The sequence below is a fragment of the Scophthalmus maximus genome, chromosome 9, assembly GCF_022379125.1.
Source record: "Scophthalmus maximus strain ysfricsl-2021 chromosome 9, ASM2237912v1, whole genome shotgun sequence".
NCBI classification, from domain to species: Eukaryota; Metazoa; Chordata; class Actinopteri; order Pleuronectiformes; family Scophthalmidae; genus Scophthalmus; species Scophthalmus maximus.
In genome coordinates, this window is record NC_061523.1 from 2,373,828 (window position 1) to 2,390,856 (window position 17,029).

At 37.9% G+C, this 17,029-nt stretch overlaps 1 protein-coding gene and 1 long non-coding RNA gene across 12 annotated transcripts; one reads left to right on the forward strand and one right to left on the reverse strand.

Moving 5' to 3' along the window:
• The first annotated feature begins 50 nt into the window (after positions 1 to 50).
• Positions 51 to 13,080, forward strand: rell2 (RELT like 2). 9 transcript variants are annotated; one of them, XM_035650725.2, is made up of 8 exons: positions 51 to 847; positions 5,153 to 5,193; positions 7,057 to 7,118; positions 7,787 to 7,999; positions 8,910 to 8,972; positions 9,282 to 9,345; positions 10,847 to 11,023; positions 11,174 to 13,080. In XM_035650725.2, exons 4-8 carry the CDS (start codon positions 7,801 to 7,803, stop codon positions 12,960 to 12,962), a joined length of 2,292 nt encoding a protein of 763 aa, XP_035506618.1. In that variant the 5' UTR covers positions 51 to 847; positions 5,153 to 5,193; positions 7,057 to 7,118; positions 7,787 to 7,800; the 3' UTR covers positions 12,963 to 13,080. The 9 variants fall into 9 exon arrangements, with proteins under 9 accessions (XP_035506618.1, XP_035506615.1, XP_035506620.1 ...); XM_035650722.2 differs by having other exon boundaries at positions 7,057 to 7,102; XM_035650723.2 differs by lacking the exon at positions 51 to 847 and adding an exon at positions 3,618 to 4,221.
• On the reverse strand, positions 1,699 to 3,371 carry LOC118319974. Of its 3 annotated transcripts, none has more exons than XR_007031419.1 (3): positions 2,830 to 3,371; positions 2,376 to 2,458; positions 1,699 to 1,984 (listed from the first exon to the last, which is right to left on the reverse strand). It is a non-coding gene; the product is annotated as an uncharacterized LOC118319974 (long non-coding RNA). The 3 variants fall into 3 exon arrangements; XR_007031418.1 differs by having other exon boundaries at positions 2,376 to 2,536; XR_004796179.2 differs by lacking the exon at positions 2,830 to 3,371 and having other exon boundaries at positions 2,376 to 2,627.
• Positions 13,081 to 17,029: the final 3,949 nt, after the last annotated feature.

The window sequence follows — 17,029 nt, forward strand, 5'->3', positions numbered from 1 at the left end:
ATGTATATGCAATAAGCTGGAGAGAAAACATAACCATTATCAATCAAATTGATGTCATTGAAGTTTGATGATTGTGTATGTCAATGTTGTATGTGCCATTGCAAGTTGTATTACGACATCAAGTCAGGCCAAACTTATGTAGAAAGCACATTTTAAAACAAAGGTAGTCGATAAAAGTGTGTGTGTGTGTGTGTGTGTGTGTGTGTATGTGCGCGCTGCTTTAAATAAAGCGCCACATATCCTTTAAATAAATGTGTATTCAATCTATCCAATACTGATGTCAATATATTTGAGGATGTCTATAATATCTTACCCCTTTAGAAATTGAATATTATATTTATTCTTGTTGTTATTCTTATTATTTTATTATTAAATTGCGGAGGCCTATACTGGTCATCAGCTGCTGCATTTCAAGCTTTTTTTAAATACTTATTTTTCTTATCAATTTAGCTGATCAATTGTAAATTTAGTGTGAAATTACATTCTACCTTATGGATAATAATTTATGACAAATTATTATTCCAGCATTGTAACAGATATTGTTATTGATATTGGTTGGGTATATACGGAACTGGTGGTGGGTGAAACGTGTTTTCAAAGACGTGCATAGCGGATTTGTGAAGCTGTGTGGCGCTCAGTTGACTCTGGGTAGGAGAAGGTTAAATTCAAAGTTGCTGCAGGAGTAGTCCTGTGGAGCACATCGCTTCCTGTCATCCTGCCCTCCTCAGCAGACAGTCGCACTCTCTCGCTGCGGTCGGAGAGCGTTTCTTTGCCGCGGCCATGGAAGGGCATCCCACCAGCAGGAGCACCGCCGGAGAGGACCGGGATGTGTTCGTCCCACAGGAAGGTGAGTGTCCCGGCCAGATGTAACGGCTGTATTGACGTCTACGGAACAGTGACTTGTTAAGTAGGCTACTTAACCTTCATATCGATCGAGTGTCACTCTGTGAGTAATTTCGGCCAAGGACTGCAACGCTGTACCGTGTGTGAATCTGACTGGAGTGATGAAGATGACGGTGTGGTTGATGCCTGGGTGGGGATGATGATGCAGTGTATCAGCAACGCTACGTCAGGTTAACGTACAGACCTGACAAACACTGGCCTCCATACATGGAAAACGACACTCTCAATGTTTCATCTGAATGTGGCAGCCTACTCTTGCAACTTAATACACATTAAATCTAAAGAGTAGAGCTATATTTACTTAAAAAAGTAAAGAAAAGATGGAGCCCCTCGAATACACCGGCTGAATAAACAATTTTAATCTTTAAAAACTCTTTCATGTTAGTTTTGAAAAACTTTGCACCACTTGGGTGGTTGCAATTCAATTCGATTTAATTTAATTTAATTTAATTTAATTTAATTTGATTTTTTCAACTTATACACAGTAGACTCAGTCTACACTTTGATAATCCATAAATAAAATATTTACATTAATGCTTTTCTAGCATTAATAACAACAAAAAAACAAAAAACAAGCAACAAAAGACAAGACCAAAAAGGTGTAGGCTGAACCCCTTAGCTTAATGCAACCTACCCTTTTAATTCATCGTGTAATTTGTCTGGTCCCTTTAAATTATACAGAGCAATGAAGGAAAGTAACAAACAAATAAATTAAAAAAAATAAGTATATTAAACATTATACCCAGAATGTCTACCCAGAATCCAAATCCCAAACACATTTCTCGTACACTCTGGTGATCATACTTCGGTTTTATCTTTGTTAATCATATTGTGTTTAAATATTTTTTTAAATCGATTGTGTTTTACACACTTTCATTTCCATTTCTAAACCATTCCACACATTTACTCCATAAACTGTTTCAGTATATGTGACTTGTAAGGTCGAGACCTCACAATATTACCAAGAAACCCAACAGTTGCCACAGTAATCAAGCACTTGGCGACTGTGGAGTAAAAACGGTTTTAACTGGAAGAAATTTCTAGTAGAACTGGACTCAGTCGTGGGGCCATCTGCCGCGAACTGTTGGGGAGAGAGTAGAGAAATGGTGAGAGGAGAGAGAGAGAGAGAGACCAGGAACCGTTGTTTTAAGCTCTGTCAGACCGATTCTTATTGTTAATAATAGTAATAAAATAATAATGATAATATAAACAGTAATAATAATAATGATGATGATAATAATAATAATAATGCCAAAACACTAATAAAGAATAATACATTGTATGCCGATGATAAATACAGGGCAATAATAATTAAAGCGTGGCGCAAGAGTTAGTGACATGCAATGTAAATACATGGTGGCAGAGAGAGAGAGAGAGAGAGAGAGAGATGCTCATGATGAGTTCCCGCATCAGTCTAGACCTGAGCAGCTCTAACTATAAGCTTTATCAAAGAGGAAGGTTTTAAATCTAACCTTAAATTTAGAGAGGGTGTCTGCTTCCTGGGAGGTGGTTCCAGAGGAGATGAGCCTGGCTGCTGAAAGCTCTGCCTCCCATTCTAGTTTTAGACAATAGGAACCACAAGTAGTCCTGAGTTTACAGAGTGATCTATTGGGATAATATGGATCTATGAGCTCTGTAAGATAAGATGGAGCCTGATTATTAAGTGCTTTGTATAGTGAGGAGCAGGGTTTTGAATTATATTCTGTATTTTGTAGGTAGCTAATGTGAATCTATGATGCTAACACTGGAGAAATACGATCTCTTTTTCTAGTTCCTGTCAGAATACTGATGGCTCTTCTGGCATCAATATGAATGTGACAGAAAAAGCTTGGTTAATAGCAGCGCTGTATGAATGTGTTTGTGAATGTGACTTGTACTGTAAAACACTTGACTAGAAAAGCGCTGTATAAAATACAGTCCATTTACCATTACTCCCAGATCTCAGATATGCCCAACCTTGGCGGATTCCCACCCCAAAGCTACTCCACAATGCAACATGGACTCAAGAATCCTTCTTCATCTCACACATCACTACCATTTCCATTATTGTTTATGAATAAATGCATCTTGTTAAACGCATTTTGTTGATGGCGTGGTCCTTGCTAGTGAATGGATGTATCAAACATCCATGGTGGCAGGTTGACTGGCAGTGGAGTGCAGTCACACAGTCTAACCACCTGAAGGAGATGGTGGATAGCGCTGGATCACTTCTTTAAGCTCTAATTTTTGTATTTGGCCAGCAGTGTGAATTAATATTTATTTTCACCAAGCATCAGATTTAACATTTAGATATATATCTATGATAATTAGTTATTATATTTGTTATTGTACTATAATGGAAAATTAGATTAGGGCATGCCTCTATGCACTCTCTGTTAGCGTTCCTGTTCTGTTCTTCAAATGTAATAGTTATTCTGAGTTGTGAGACAGTGTTCTGCTGGCTACAGTTGTGTATCAGATTTATGTGTTCACGAGTGTTCATTCCTATTCTCCATAATTGTTTAATTAGCAACCCCTTTAATGTAAGAATCAAAGGGATACATTCCTGTGATCTGTCACATACACTCCTGGGATCAAAGGATCATAGGTATAAATACTCCCGTGATCTAGCACACACCCACTCCTGAGATCAATGTGATCAAAGTCACATGATATATCTCATATATAAGTGAAGGTACAACTTCCTAAGGAGAAACACACACACACACACACACACACACACACACACACACACACACACACACACACACACACACACACACACACACACACACACACACACACACACACACACACACACACACACACACACACACACACAGGAATTAAACAAAGAACACTTCTGATTCTTGAGAATTCTTTATTTAAACATCACTGAAGACTGACAGCGGTAGAATTTCCACCACAGTACTATTTTACTACTCCGATTGATAGAAGTTTGCCCATTTGAATATGTTTTGAAGTTGATTTGCAAGACAGTAGTGGTAGAAAAGTCAGTGATTTCTAGTCATATAGACCACTCAAAGTTACATTCACCCATTCACAACCATTCATACAACATTGCCATTTATCGCACTTTTTCTGTAACATTCATATACTGTCGGAGAGTGTGTGTGTATTGCCCAAGGATTGCAGACCGGGGGAAGCTGGGATCAAACCGCCAACCTTGGGGTTAGAGGACAATCCAACAGCCCTGCAGTGATATCTTCTGTTGTAATGAGAGTTATACCCAAAAATATATATATTTTATTAGACAACTTGTTGAGTAAATCACTGCAGTTGTACAGGACCAAACACCCACAAAAACATCACAGGGAGGTAATGCTGTCGAGGTCATGATGATGCTGACTCATCTCTCTGCTTTGCTCAGCTCTTTGCCTCTTTAAGCTGTTTGAGTGTTAGCCTGCAAACACTAGAAATAGCTGACAAAATAATTAAAATAATATACTGTTAGACAATAATCTTAAACTTATTCTAAACTTATTTTATTTTATTTATTACATTTTCTATATCTTGATAATATTCCACCCGAAAGAGGCAAGAATTGCACTCTTAAGATAAGGCAGTACCAGTGACAGTGTTATTTTAAGTAAAGATGGAAATAGATGCTTTTTTTTTTTAGCACCCCATTACTTCTGAGACTTGTGCCCTTGTTGTAAGACCTTTAGGATAAATGTTCATTGGAGTATATTAAGTTTAGCTATAAGGCCCACAGAAAGCTACATTTCCATATTTTTCTTCCTATTTGACTGGAAAACTGACTTACTCATACTAATAATACTGATAATGATTCATATTATTGACTAGATGATTCATGTTATAAAGCATGGTGTGTGTGTGTGACGCTGATAAGCCAGTGGGAGGGCAACACTGATAAGCAATTGTATGTTAGCTCAGAGTCAACGCTGTGTTTTTACTCATGTGCCTGTTTAGACAGTATGCATATGCATGTATATGTATATTATTGAACTAGGACACGTGTGTTTTTAGGCCTTTGTATATTTTAATCTTCACATCTTCACATGTTTGTTTATTGTAAAACCAATGAGGATGCCGTTCCCTTGTGTAATCTCTGCCTCTTTTCACTCTCACACTGTCTATGTACCTCCTTCTTTCTCTTGATATAAGGTGGGGCAAAGGAGGGGAACACACTTTATGCTCTAACTTCTCATCCAACAAGTAGATTTTTTACAGTGTTTATCAATGAAATCGCAACTGCTTTTTCTGTGTTTTTGACGGCACCCTTTAGACTGACTATGCTGGCTGGATGGGTCAATGGTGGGGAAAATGGTAAGAAATACTTTGCATTTGTAGGAGAGATTATATCTTATTAATGTCATATTAAAGTAGGGAAGGATATTATTGAAACTAAAGAATGATAAAAGGGGTATTAGGTGAATGAAATGAATGCAAATGTGGTTAAGATGACTAGTTTTTTGTACCCATTATATTCATTACAGTGCATTTTGCACCAGAAAACTTTTTATCAATTTACCTCAGGAGTACTAATGAGTAATATCACAATTGAATTAAGCTCTTAGCATTATATAGTTGCACAGGGCTTTGAGGTTGGGTAATAAGGGCCCTTATCATGTGAGTTGATAATGTGTCGGTGTGGGGCCCCAGGGCAGCTGGCAGCTTGGCCCTGGTTGATAATCTTGCTTTGACCGCACTGCTCTCTCTGATATGGCTGCAAGTGTGTGTTTGGTTGCTCTTGGAAAAGTGACAATAAGGCCTCATCATTTATATCTAAATAAAATTCATAAACACTTTTAATCCCTTTAGTCCATAATGATAATTGAATTGATTATTTAATGGTAAATACATCACTTACCAAATCTTCATCTATCAGGAATCAAAAGAACAACATTTTGGGTTGCCAAGTTGTGAAGTTTCATCATCCAGCAGAGACTTAACTTCATTATGGAGATTTCTCCAAAGAACTGCCTCTTATCTTCTGGAAACGTTCTGCATGTGGACTAAAACCCAAACAGAAATTAATAGTACATTTAAACCTATTAATAAAATAATAAAATAAACTTCTAGTTATTCAGTTAATTCGTGTGAGTGTTTGTATCTACTTCTTAATGCAATGCTTAAAAAAAAAGCCAATTAAGACTGTCATTATATGATTATAAGGGGTTTAAAGGGACAGTTAACAATTCTAAAGCAATACACATTTTGTAAAAATCAGCAAATGTTTCCGCACACTCAACTTAACCCTTTTGATGCATTAACTCACACCAGTATGATGATTGTAGTCGTCCCTGCAACCTCTCTGTATTAATTTTTTTTTTAATCTTAATTATATTCATTAATGGTTTCTATTAGGACAATTTTAAACTTCAAAGCAAGTCTTATGCCTGCGCCTTTACAAAATGTTACATGACTATTTGTAGTCGCGGTATTCACGATATAGTCATTTAAAAACATCTCATGTGCAACAAGCCGCGATACATTGTATATATTCGAGATACCGCCCACCCCTAGCAAAGATTGTCCTTGCTGGGGACACGCAGGTGATTACATGATTTCGCACAGAAGCCACGAGGAGCGAGCTCTCCGGTCCCCTAGCTGTTGGTTCTGTGTGTGTGCTGAAAAAACTCTGTTTTTTCGGCTGGTTTTTCAGCTTTGACTCAGTAAATCGAAAAAACAAAACCAAAATGGTGCGGACCACACCACACAACACTGTTTACAGTTTGTAAACATCACTCCCCGACACCTTAAGAGGCATAGCGGATAGCGCTAAAACTCAGGGGTTTTGGCCTAGTGGCTGGCGCGTCGGTCTCCCATACCATGGCTGTGGGTTCAAAACCCAAATTGAATAACAACAACAACGAGAGACAAGCTTTCTCCAAATTTACTTACTAACCCTTTAATAGAAATGTGTGTGCGAACACTGCCAAGCACAAGGTTTTTAAGGAACAGGAATAAGATGACCATTGTGTGAATCCAGTAGGATCTTCCTCTACACCCATTTCAGTGCTGTATTAGATCAAAACAACTACCATAAGTCACAAAATGACCATGAAAGATGCAAAAATCACACACTGTGATACAAATGAACACAACACAAATGACAGCTTGAAGTTGATTTAATTGGATCTATATGGCAGATTCTAATAATCTGTTTTTTTCCTCGCTGTTTCACAGACTGACTCTTGATGTTGACCAGTCCACAACAGAAGAACAACAGGAGGTGATTTTAACCAAATGTAAAACCTGTACACTTTTCTCTTTAAACTATAGTATGTTTATTTGTCTCTTGACACATGGGGGTGGGATATATCACAGTGTGTTGAAGCAACTTCAAGTAGGATGGCTTTAACCTTCCGTTTCATTCTAGTAAAAGCCTCCATCACATTTGTCTCTTTTGTACTGACTTATTGACAACATGATTGAACAAAGGTAAAACCCTGAGAAGCTGTCAACTTGACTTTGTCACTTTGTCACATCTGGTTATTAGAATTGTTACCCAACATTTACACCTTCCTTATCTCAGGATTGATATCATGACTGTAATGTGTAGGTTGTATGAGATGCTGCACAATCTGCAAGGCTATTCTGCATTGTACCTTTTTTCAAATGCAACCAAACAAAAAAGTTAATTTAACCCCCACACACACACACACACACATATATATATATATATATATATGTGGCAGTTACATAACCATTTCAGTTCATTCTAATATCCTAATTTATTCTAGTAGATAGGCGTCACATTTTTGTAATGTAGCTCCTAAATAGCCTGCTGAAGAACGGGGTAGGGATGGGGTAGCAACATGTTATTGCTTAATGGTTGAATGGTAAAAATACTTGAAGTACAGGAGAACATGTGACATGACAGCATGACTGAATCAAAACGATCTCTTTATCTCAGATTTGACCAATACCATGACTGAATTAGAGGCCTCGGGGGTGGGGGAGCATACCCCTCCCTACATGATCTTTCTGGTGGTGTTCCTCTTCTTCATCACCGGTCTGCTGGGTTTCCTTGTCTGCCACCTGCTGAAGAAGAAGGGCTACCGCTGCCGAACAGGAGACATTGACGATGCAGAAGAGGAAGAGGAGAAAGTTGGAGGAAATGCAGATGGTAGGTTGAGAAAAGTGTAATAGGCGAAGAAGTCTGAGTTACTGAAAGGATCAGTTTACTATTCTGAGGGAGTACTACCTCAGAAGTACTACCTTCCACTGAGGAAACAAATGTCTAGGGTCTTCTGTGACTTAACAGTGTATAAGAAAAACAACCCTAGAAATGTAATCAGGGTTATCTCATCTTGAAATTAAAGATGAGATAAAAGTATTTTGTTAAGAGTCATCATCATCTTTAGTCATCATAGTCACCAAAATAAATGGTTATGGTTTTTTACCCAACTTCTCCAGTAGAGGAGGACTGCACAGCCTTCACATTAAAGTGGCAAAGATTAGGACTGGGCGATATGGCCTATAAATAATATTGTGATATATTTTTGAGCAACTCTGGTTCTCTCCATTGCTCTGGATTATCAGTGGTGGAATGGAATTGTGGAGGTTCTGTCTTTTCTTCTAGTGCTGTGGTTGGAAACTGCTTACTCTCTCTCTCTCTGTGTGTGTGTGTGCGTGTGTGTGAATAGAAAGTAATGTGCAGTAATGATGCTGGTAAGGAGGAGCAGAGAGAGGACATGGTTTGGACGAAATACTAACAAAGTGATTCAGAAATATTATCTCTTTGATACATAGCCTACAACTGTTCAGCACCACATTCACATTCATCTCCATTATATTACATATCTGACAGTATTTGTCAAGAAGAACTGCACAAAGATACATGTTTACATTGATCAACCACAACATTAAAACAGGTAACTGGTTTTGATGTTGTGTATTCATTTCATTTAGTAAAGCCACAGAGCCATGGACAATAATATATTTTAAATCAATGTCCTCCGCTTCCATATGAACATTCAATACCACGTATATACATTGATCAGTTTAATTTCATCTCTCGTTTTGGTCTATTCCAGATGAGGATGAAGAAAACCAGGATACAGTAGAGCAAATCCTCAAGTGCATCATCGAAAACGAAGGTAATTGATTGAAAATTACGGGATTGTCTTTTGGGTTTAATTTGATTCATTTCACTTCAGTTATAATTTTGTCTTCTTCAATCTATTCTTATCTTCTCGTTTACGGTTCTGCTTTAGCTTTAACAACAACAAATCAAAGGGAAGGAAATAATCCACAATCTTACCACTTTGTCCATTTTCATGCCAGAAAATACAAAAAGGACACAAGTCCATGGCTGTTTGTTCCTCTCAGAGTAGAACAGGATGTCTCAGTAAGTCCTAACAGTTTTTGATTAGTCCTGGTCTAATGTGGGTTCTTTTTGTCTTTAGCGAACATGGAAGCCTTCAATGAGATGTTGGGAAACCACAATATCTGTGTGCGCCATGACCCCAGGTAAATAATCCATTTTAGTCCATTACAAATTTACAGCTGTTACAATTGTAATGAACAACTAATTGGTTAGTGTTACAAGGAATGAGAATTTAAATTTTCAATCTTGGTGTAACTATTCTTGTCACAAAAGAGTCAATGATTCGGACTGATATTCATATTTATTTTCACTTGAAGTATCATGGAATACCATGAAAACTAGAAGACAGATAAACAGAATTGTTTTATGCACAAAGCCTGAAACCCCAAAGAAACAAATACTGTTTCTTATTAACACAAAGCTCAAAACAACAAGAAAAAAAAAGAGTCTGTGTCTCACATCTTCTTTTAAATCCAGTAAACTAGAAGGTAACTTGATAGAATAACAGACAGGAGCTTTGGTCTTACAATAAAGACTTGTTCATCATCATGAATATATAAAGGAAAACTAACAATTACCTTAATTCACATAGTACTTGAAACTACAGTTAACAAGGTAGATGGGCACCTTCCATATCACTCAAGGACACCTTACAGTTAAAACAAGAAAAAAAATACAGTTTAAAACAGGCAAATATAGTTAAAACAAACACATTTAAATAAAAAAAGTTTTAGAATTGCTTAAGAAAACTTTTTAACAAACTTTAGCAAAAATCTGTTACATACTGATCGTAAGTGTGTCAGCTACACTTGGAACTGTACAAATTGTGGATTCTTCAAAATCTCTTCTTCACCTTATCCTGAATTTCACTGAGCTACTTCAAAAGTCTTCTCTCTTTCAGAGCCTTTCATACTTCACCCAGAAGTGACTCATGTATGGAGTTAGACCCAATTCTAACTCCATACTCATGCTGCTGTAACTATTGCATATGCTCTCTCCCATAAGACTATTTGTCACTTTATGTACAGTGAACTAAACACAAACAACTTGGTCCATCAACAGATATTGCTGCACACAGTGATGTCAGCCTCCCTCTGGCCTGGAACATCCACAGTGACCTTTCTGATTTCATTTCTTCCACAGCTTTATGCTTCATGACTCTCCTCAGTAAATTAGAGAATACACATTGTACCATGAGTCACAAATTGCAAAGCTCACTGTGTTGTGCAATATCTCAAAGGAAATGCGGTGTGTTGTTCAGAATGACCATAGATTTTATACTCGGACATATTGGTCCCTGAGTTCCTGTCAAAGGGGACATTGAACAACCTCTTCATCCTCATCTTCTGTTTCTTTGGCATAGCATTCTTTAAATGATTGTAATGTTTCCATCTTGTCATCTTCTCTTTTATTTATTTTGATCCATCCATCCCTACATGCTTGTTTCACAAATGTACTATTTTGGTTATACTGTAACTAGGGTAAAACAATTTTTTTTTATTTGTTCTACATTTCTACATACACAAAAGAAACACAAATGTTAACATGTTTAAATAACATTCACTCTGCCCAGAGAACCATAATTCCAGCATTGGATAAGAGTGATATTCATGATAAAAATAACATGATAATGTTCATATCCAGGTTGCATAAGGAGTCAATTGGTGGTGTCCCTCCCCATCACCACACAGTCCACTCAGGCACCGACCACAACTCCTGCCACCTCTGTGCTCAGGTTCGATCTAAAAAGGGCCGCCGACAAAGCAGAACTCCCCGATTCAAACAACGGCCTGGAGAACAGACGGTCTTCTCTGTTGGCAGGTAACAACACATGTTTAAACCATTTCTGCATAATGCATGTTTGGGTAGTGATGCAATGTCACAAATAAATAATTAATAATAATAAGGAAGCAATAAGGAAGTATGACCAGTGTAAAAGTAATCAGAAAACGGACATATGTGCCCCCCTAGATTTCGGGTGATACACACTGATAAGAAGCTCCATGGAGGTCCCAATCCTTTGGTCAGTTCAGGGGACCAGCTGGACCAATCCCAGGATAGCGAGGAGCAGAAGGAGGGCGTGTATAACCTGAGGAGCATGTTCAAAGATGTCCGACCTTTGTCAGAGAGAACCAATGGGGTTGTCCCAAATGTGGGGAAAAGAAGGAAGAGTGTGACCATTTTTGGGCTGAGGCGGGGTAGTGACCCAGTTGGCATTAAAGGTGTGGAGTGGGCAGGGAGGGAGGCTGGAGGTGTTAAATCTGCTAGTCAGAAGCCACCTGTAGTGCTGGAGGAGCTGGTGCAGGTAGATAATGTTGAGATGTCCCCTAAATGTGATAATAGACCTGGTTCCACACCTGAAGCTGAGGTCACACACTATCAAATGCCTTCTTCCCAAAGTAAGAAACAGCCTTGCGACTCTAGCTCTGCTCCTGAACCTTGTACAAACCCTATGATCAATCCCTTTGTTGGGAGTACTGAAAAATCTCCCCCCATCACTCTTCTCATTTCATCTCCAAATTTGTCCAGACAGACATTTATGACAACAGAGAAACAGGGACATGTTGCAGACAGTGCGTCAAAAAATGAAGGGGATTATGATCCCGGGCCTCTGCAGACCTCTACACCAATTGTCTCCATTACAGGATCCATACCAAGTTTCACTCCTGTCATTCCTACTGATCATTCAAAATCCTGTTCTAGCACAGTTTTTCCAGTCATACAGACCCCCCCTGACCCAAACTTCAGCCCTAATATGGAAGCAGGATTTGGTGCTGGCCTAGCTTTAACAAGTTTAGGCTCATCTCCTCAGTCTTCATCCCAAATCAAGACCCCATCTTCAATCTCTTTGTTAAAAACTCCTACCTCACCCCAGGCTGTCATGTCAAGACCTGCACTAAACTCAAGAAATACACCACCAGAGGTTACAAAAACTCCCTTTCCCCCTGTCCTCACCCAAAGCCCGAAACTCTTGTCATGTCAAGGAATGTCTAGCCAATCCTCTGTTGAATCAAATCCTTTAGAAGCCCAAACTCTCTCACCCCCTCTTAGTGGTAGCCCCGCACTTGACACCATTCCTGTATCATTACAGACCTATTCTCCTACAGCTGACGAAAAACTATCCCTCAGAAGTTCACCTCATCTGACTTTGAAGTCGAGAAGTATCATGTCTGTAACATCTACAACCAAAGAGGATATGGTTTCAAGCCCATTATCTATAGAGGATCAAGATCAAGCAGTAGCAGGAGTCGCAAAGACAGAAGTAAAGAAGGTTGGGACACTTAAAACAGCTGAACTTTTACCTTTTGAGGGAGATCTTAAGGGTTCTGCCCTTTCCTGTTCCTCTGATCACCTTTGTAAAGATAGACTGACCAGTTTGCCTCTGTCACCCTTGAGCCCATTGTCTCCCTCCTCCTCTGTAGTAAGCAGAATAAGTAGTGTGGCAATCGTAAAAGCCAGCCCCGACAGCAAAAGAGAGTTTTCTGTTGTCACAATGTTAGAAAATAAAGAATTATCTACATTAATAAAAGACCAGAAAGAAGAAAACTATGAACTTGGGGCTGAACTTGAAAAAGTGGACATTAGTTCAGCGGTTGGTCAGGGAGAAACTGGACAACCTGAGAGTCAAAGAGGAAAGACTGGGCCGATGTTGAGCCAAGAGAAAGATGACATGATGGAGATGGAAGATATTAGAGACTGCAAAGTGCAAGAAGCAAAGAGAGTGGAGAAGATGGCACACTCTCAGTTGAAACAGGACTAAGACATGAACTCTCAAGACAGTGAAAAGTTCAAGCCATTATTTAATGATCCAAAGAAAGAAGTGAAGCATGGCACCACTATAGGAAAGGAAAAGTGTTGATAATAAAATGAATTATGAACATGGCTTTGATCATTTAACCACAGCTGTGTATATTTTGCACTGAGACTGTATTTTCTTATTGAGATGTGAGAAATGTAATCAGATTTGAGCAAGATTATGGTACCTTTAACCACAAATCACACTTGCATCAAAGCATCTAAAGAGGGAAATGTCGGTCAGACCACCACTTTGGTCCAGACTAAAATATCTCAAGTATTGGTCAATTCCTGCTTCCCAAATTATACATCCACCTAATTTTGTTGATTCCCAGACTCATCACCTCCATGAGGTTAAGTTTAGTGAAATATTGCAATAACTGTTGGATGGATTGTCCTTTAATTTGGTAGATATCCAAAGTGCACAGGCAGTGAATCATAATGATATTGAGTGACTCCAAGATTATGAATTCATATGACAGTTAGGATTTTCTATGCTTTCCTCTGGAGCCTCCAAGAGATTCACATTAATGGTTATAAATGAAATGCCCCAACAACTGCCTTAACATGTGGTTCAGACTCTGTTCCCTTTATGGTTTATGGTCCTCTGACGTTTATTTTAGCACCATCATCAGGTCAACAAATTCATTTCTCAAATACTTTTGTTTAATGACCAAACAAAATCAAGGGATCACCAAGGTCCCAGTCTGGGGGCCTTGAATTTCTTTGTAAAACTTTGCTTGAATACATCCAATAGTTTCTTTTTTTAAAAATGTTTTTATTGATATTCTTGTCTGGACCAAGTGGTGGGGCAACCAGCTGACTAAAAGGCATGGGAGTGTGAAGTCCCACATATGAAATAATCTCTCAGACTACTGAGTCACGAAACTTCCATATAGTATAAACTCTTTAGTCCTTAAAGCTTTGAAATGTAGAAATAATGTTTTGACATAACATGTGTTTTTTTCGGTATGTATTTTAGTTTCTGACTTAAAATATCTACATCACAAGGAACAAGTTAGGTTGTACATTGGTAAGTGTAGAACTCCACTGACAGAAGCTTTTTTTTCCCCCTCATTTGCTTATATTGCAGAGCTCACTGAGATATGTTAAAACACACCAGTGTCTGGAAAACTATTAATTATGTTGTTTAAGTATGAGAGCCATCTGCTGACAGAGCTGTGGTTTAAAGTTGTATGATATTTTACATTAAGTATTAATGCACCACATTACATATGGCCTCCACTGTACAGTACATCTACAGTATATACTACAATAACAGCACTGTTAAACAATATATCCTGTACCAAAAATCTGAAGTCGTACTTCAGAGAACAGATGGTGTTAAATTAAATCAGTTTTGCACAGTTTTAAGGAAAAAGGATGTTATTTTTTTACAACCTGGCTTTAATTTGATGACATTATTTACTAGACGGAGCTATAGTAATTATTATTAACACTGTTGACAGCAAAACTTAATTTGAGTGGTGGTCTTCCTGCTGGAATGATTAAAATGTTAGTTACCTGCTCATATTAACACAATCATAACATTTAGGGGTAAACAGATAAAGGTGAAATGTTTTCCAGGAATCTTGTTCAAACACACATGATAAATAGATTGACGATATCCGATATGCTGATATTTTACAACTCATTTGGCCGATAACCAATGTATATATATATATACTCTTTTTCCCACACTTAATTGCAGGGATCATCAAGTCTCTTCTGCTGTGGAATTAGCATATTGCTATGCATACGGTTATCGTGTTGGCACACCAGCAAATGAAGACATAAAATACAAAGCTTAAATTTATAGAAATATTAATTCCTTATGCAATATAGCAAAAATAATTAAACTTACGTTATGTAAAACATGCCATACAGTATTTATTTATGACAATTCCTTTTAAACAAAACAAGTGAGATACATCCTACTTAAACCGGCTTGGGTGATGCTCTCCCTGAGACAATCATAAAAATAATACACACAACAAGGGCAAATTTGGGTACTAAAAGTAACTAAACATAACATCTGTTTACAGGGAACATTGGAAAAGTGCATTGCTAACTTTACAGCAATTCCAGGTCACAACCGAGGTCCAGGTCCAGTCACAACCGATTATCTGACAATGACTTGGGTTTATACCATGACGTGGACAGAAGCGACTTTTGTAAACAACCAAGGCTGCCGCTGATGAACGAGAATTCGACTAAAAGTACCCGATATCTTCAAATTTCTCCCACAAAAACGTTCACAGACATTGTGGAATCATCATCACAGGCATCTTCTCTCTGCACTAGTGTGTTGACATTTTTGTGTTGCTAAACAGATGTCACATGATTCGTCTGCGTCCATTGGTAACGCCTCTTAGAAATCGAAAAAAAACAGATTAATACGTCTTTGAGTATTAGTCTGACAATGCCGGGATAGGCTCACTGCATTGCATTGAGATGTGCAAACAAAATATATCAGGGTTGATATCTGATATTTCATTTTAAAGTCAATATCGGCAGATACCGATAATGTGCCGATATTATCCGGCATCCCTACTTAGCATATTTACTGCGAGTGAGCCACAACGACTGAAGAATCTTAAAAAATTCTTTAAAAAAAGACATCACTAAACTGGAGACATGTTGCAGTGTGAATAATCACAAAGTAAGCACTTAGACACTAATTATGGAAAAGTAAAATAATAAATTATGTTAAAGATTATCACTAGTTTTTCTCATCCATTTTTGTTAAAAAAATTATATGATATTTTCATAACATCACAACCTTTTTCTGAAAACATTTTACCTTTGTTCTCCAAATCTGCTGAGTTTATATGTCAGTGGACCAAATACTCTGCTGTGCAGAACTACATCCTCAGGAACAAGAGGGACAATCCTGTGTTTACACATCGATCAAAAAATAGCAATGTAGGCCTCTCTATTTCCCTGGTGGTTGCTCATGCAAATAGTCTTGGTTTGACGTAAAGTTTAAACACAACACATACAGTGAAAGTGAGTGAAATTTCATTAGCAGGTAAAACTAGGAGCTAGTGAAAAATGTCCTTTCAGTGGCCTGAACCTTTAGAAATGTATTTCAACAAGGAGTGGGACTGTCTCTTGTTTGTCGTGAACGACACCATGGTGACATTAAACCATGGAAAGTATTTTTAGATCTGTGTTTATTTAGAGCTGTACATTATGTCGTTTAGCCAGTATACATTCGAGCCTCTGGCCCTGGAGACTGATTCACCAGAAACTGAAAGAGTTTACAAGACCCAGTTCAGAGGTTTCAGGTCAGGGGTCAATGTCATTTCCTGGCCTTCATGGGAAAGTGACCAGAGAATTTGTAGTCTGCTGTCCTAGTTTTCCTCTCACTCCTCTTCCATGAATCTTCACATGAACCATCTTCTGTTTGATTATTTCTCAGTCAACATATGAACCGAGTGTTTTTCCTCAGTGAAGTCTAAAACACTGCTCAGCTGAAAATACAGAATTATATTTACCCTGTCCTCCTCAGTATGTGTAGACATTTTCACGATAAGTTCATGTTTGTAAGTTTTTATTGTGAACTGTGATCACGGTAGAGTGTGTGTTTCTCAGATAGTCACCAAACGAACTCATCTCATCACATTACACATTCTTCTTTTACTCTTTACTTGTCATCTGTGTCAAGTGTGTTATCTTGTAACCAGTTTAAATGTACACAAAATAATCTTTCAAATTACACTGTTAAAAGCAAATATGCATTAAGATTGCAGATGATTTGAAGATGTTTTTTTCCCCCATGAAAAATTTACCCAATACGGTACAGCCATTTTAGAAGCATAAGAAATGTATAGATGCACCAGTATACTGCACTGAAAATACGGAATAATGTATATACAATATATGAGCTGTCCTGACAGGGCAGTTCTCAGCATATCAGAAATATTCACAGAAAACAGAACAATGTGAAACTGTGTCTATAATTTACCTTTCAATAAAGAGTAGTTTGCTGTGCATATTACATTTTCATTGACTATCTTCTCCACTTGG

Bases quoted from the DNA above. Each gene is read 5' to 3' on its own strand.
- rell2 (XM_035650725.2), top strand. From the start codon at position 7,801: ATGACTGAATTAGAGGCCTCGGGGGTGGGGGAGCATACCCCTCCCTAC. The intron at 9,346-10,846 runs GTAAATAATCCA...GTTCATATCCAG, and splicing joins TGTGTGCGCCATGACCCCAG to GTTGCATAAGGAGTCAATTG. The intron at 11,024-11,173 runs GTAACAACACAT...GTGCCCCCCTAG, and splicing joins ACGGTCTTCTCTGTTGGCAG to ATTTCGGGTGATACACACTG.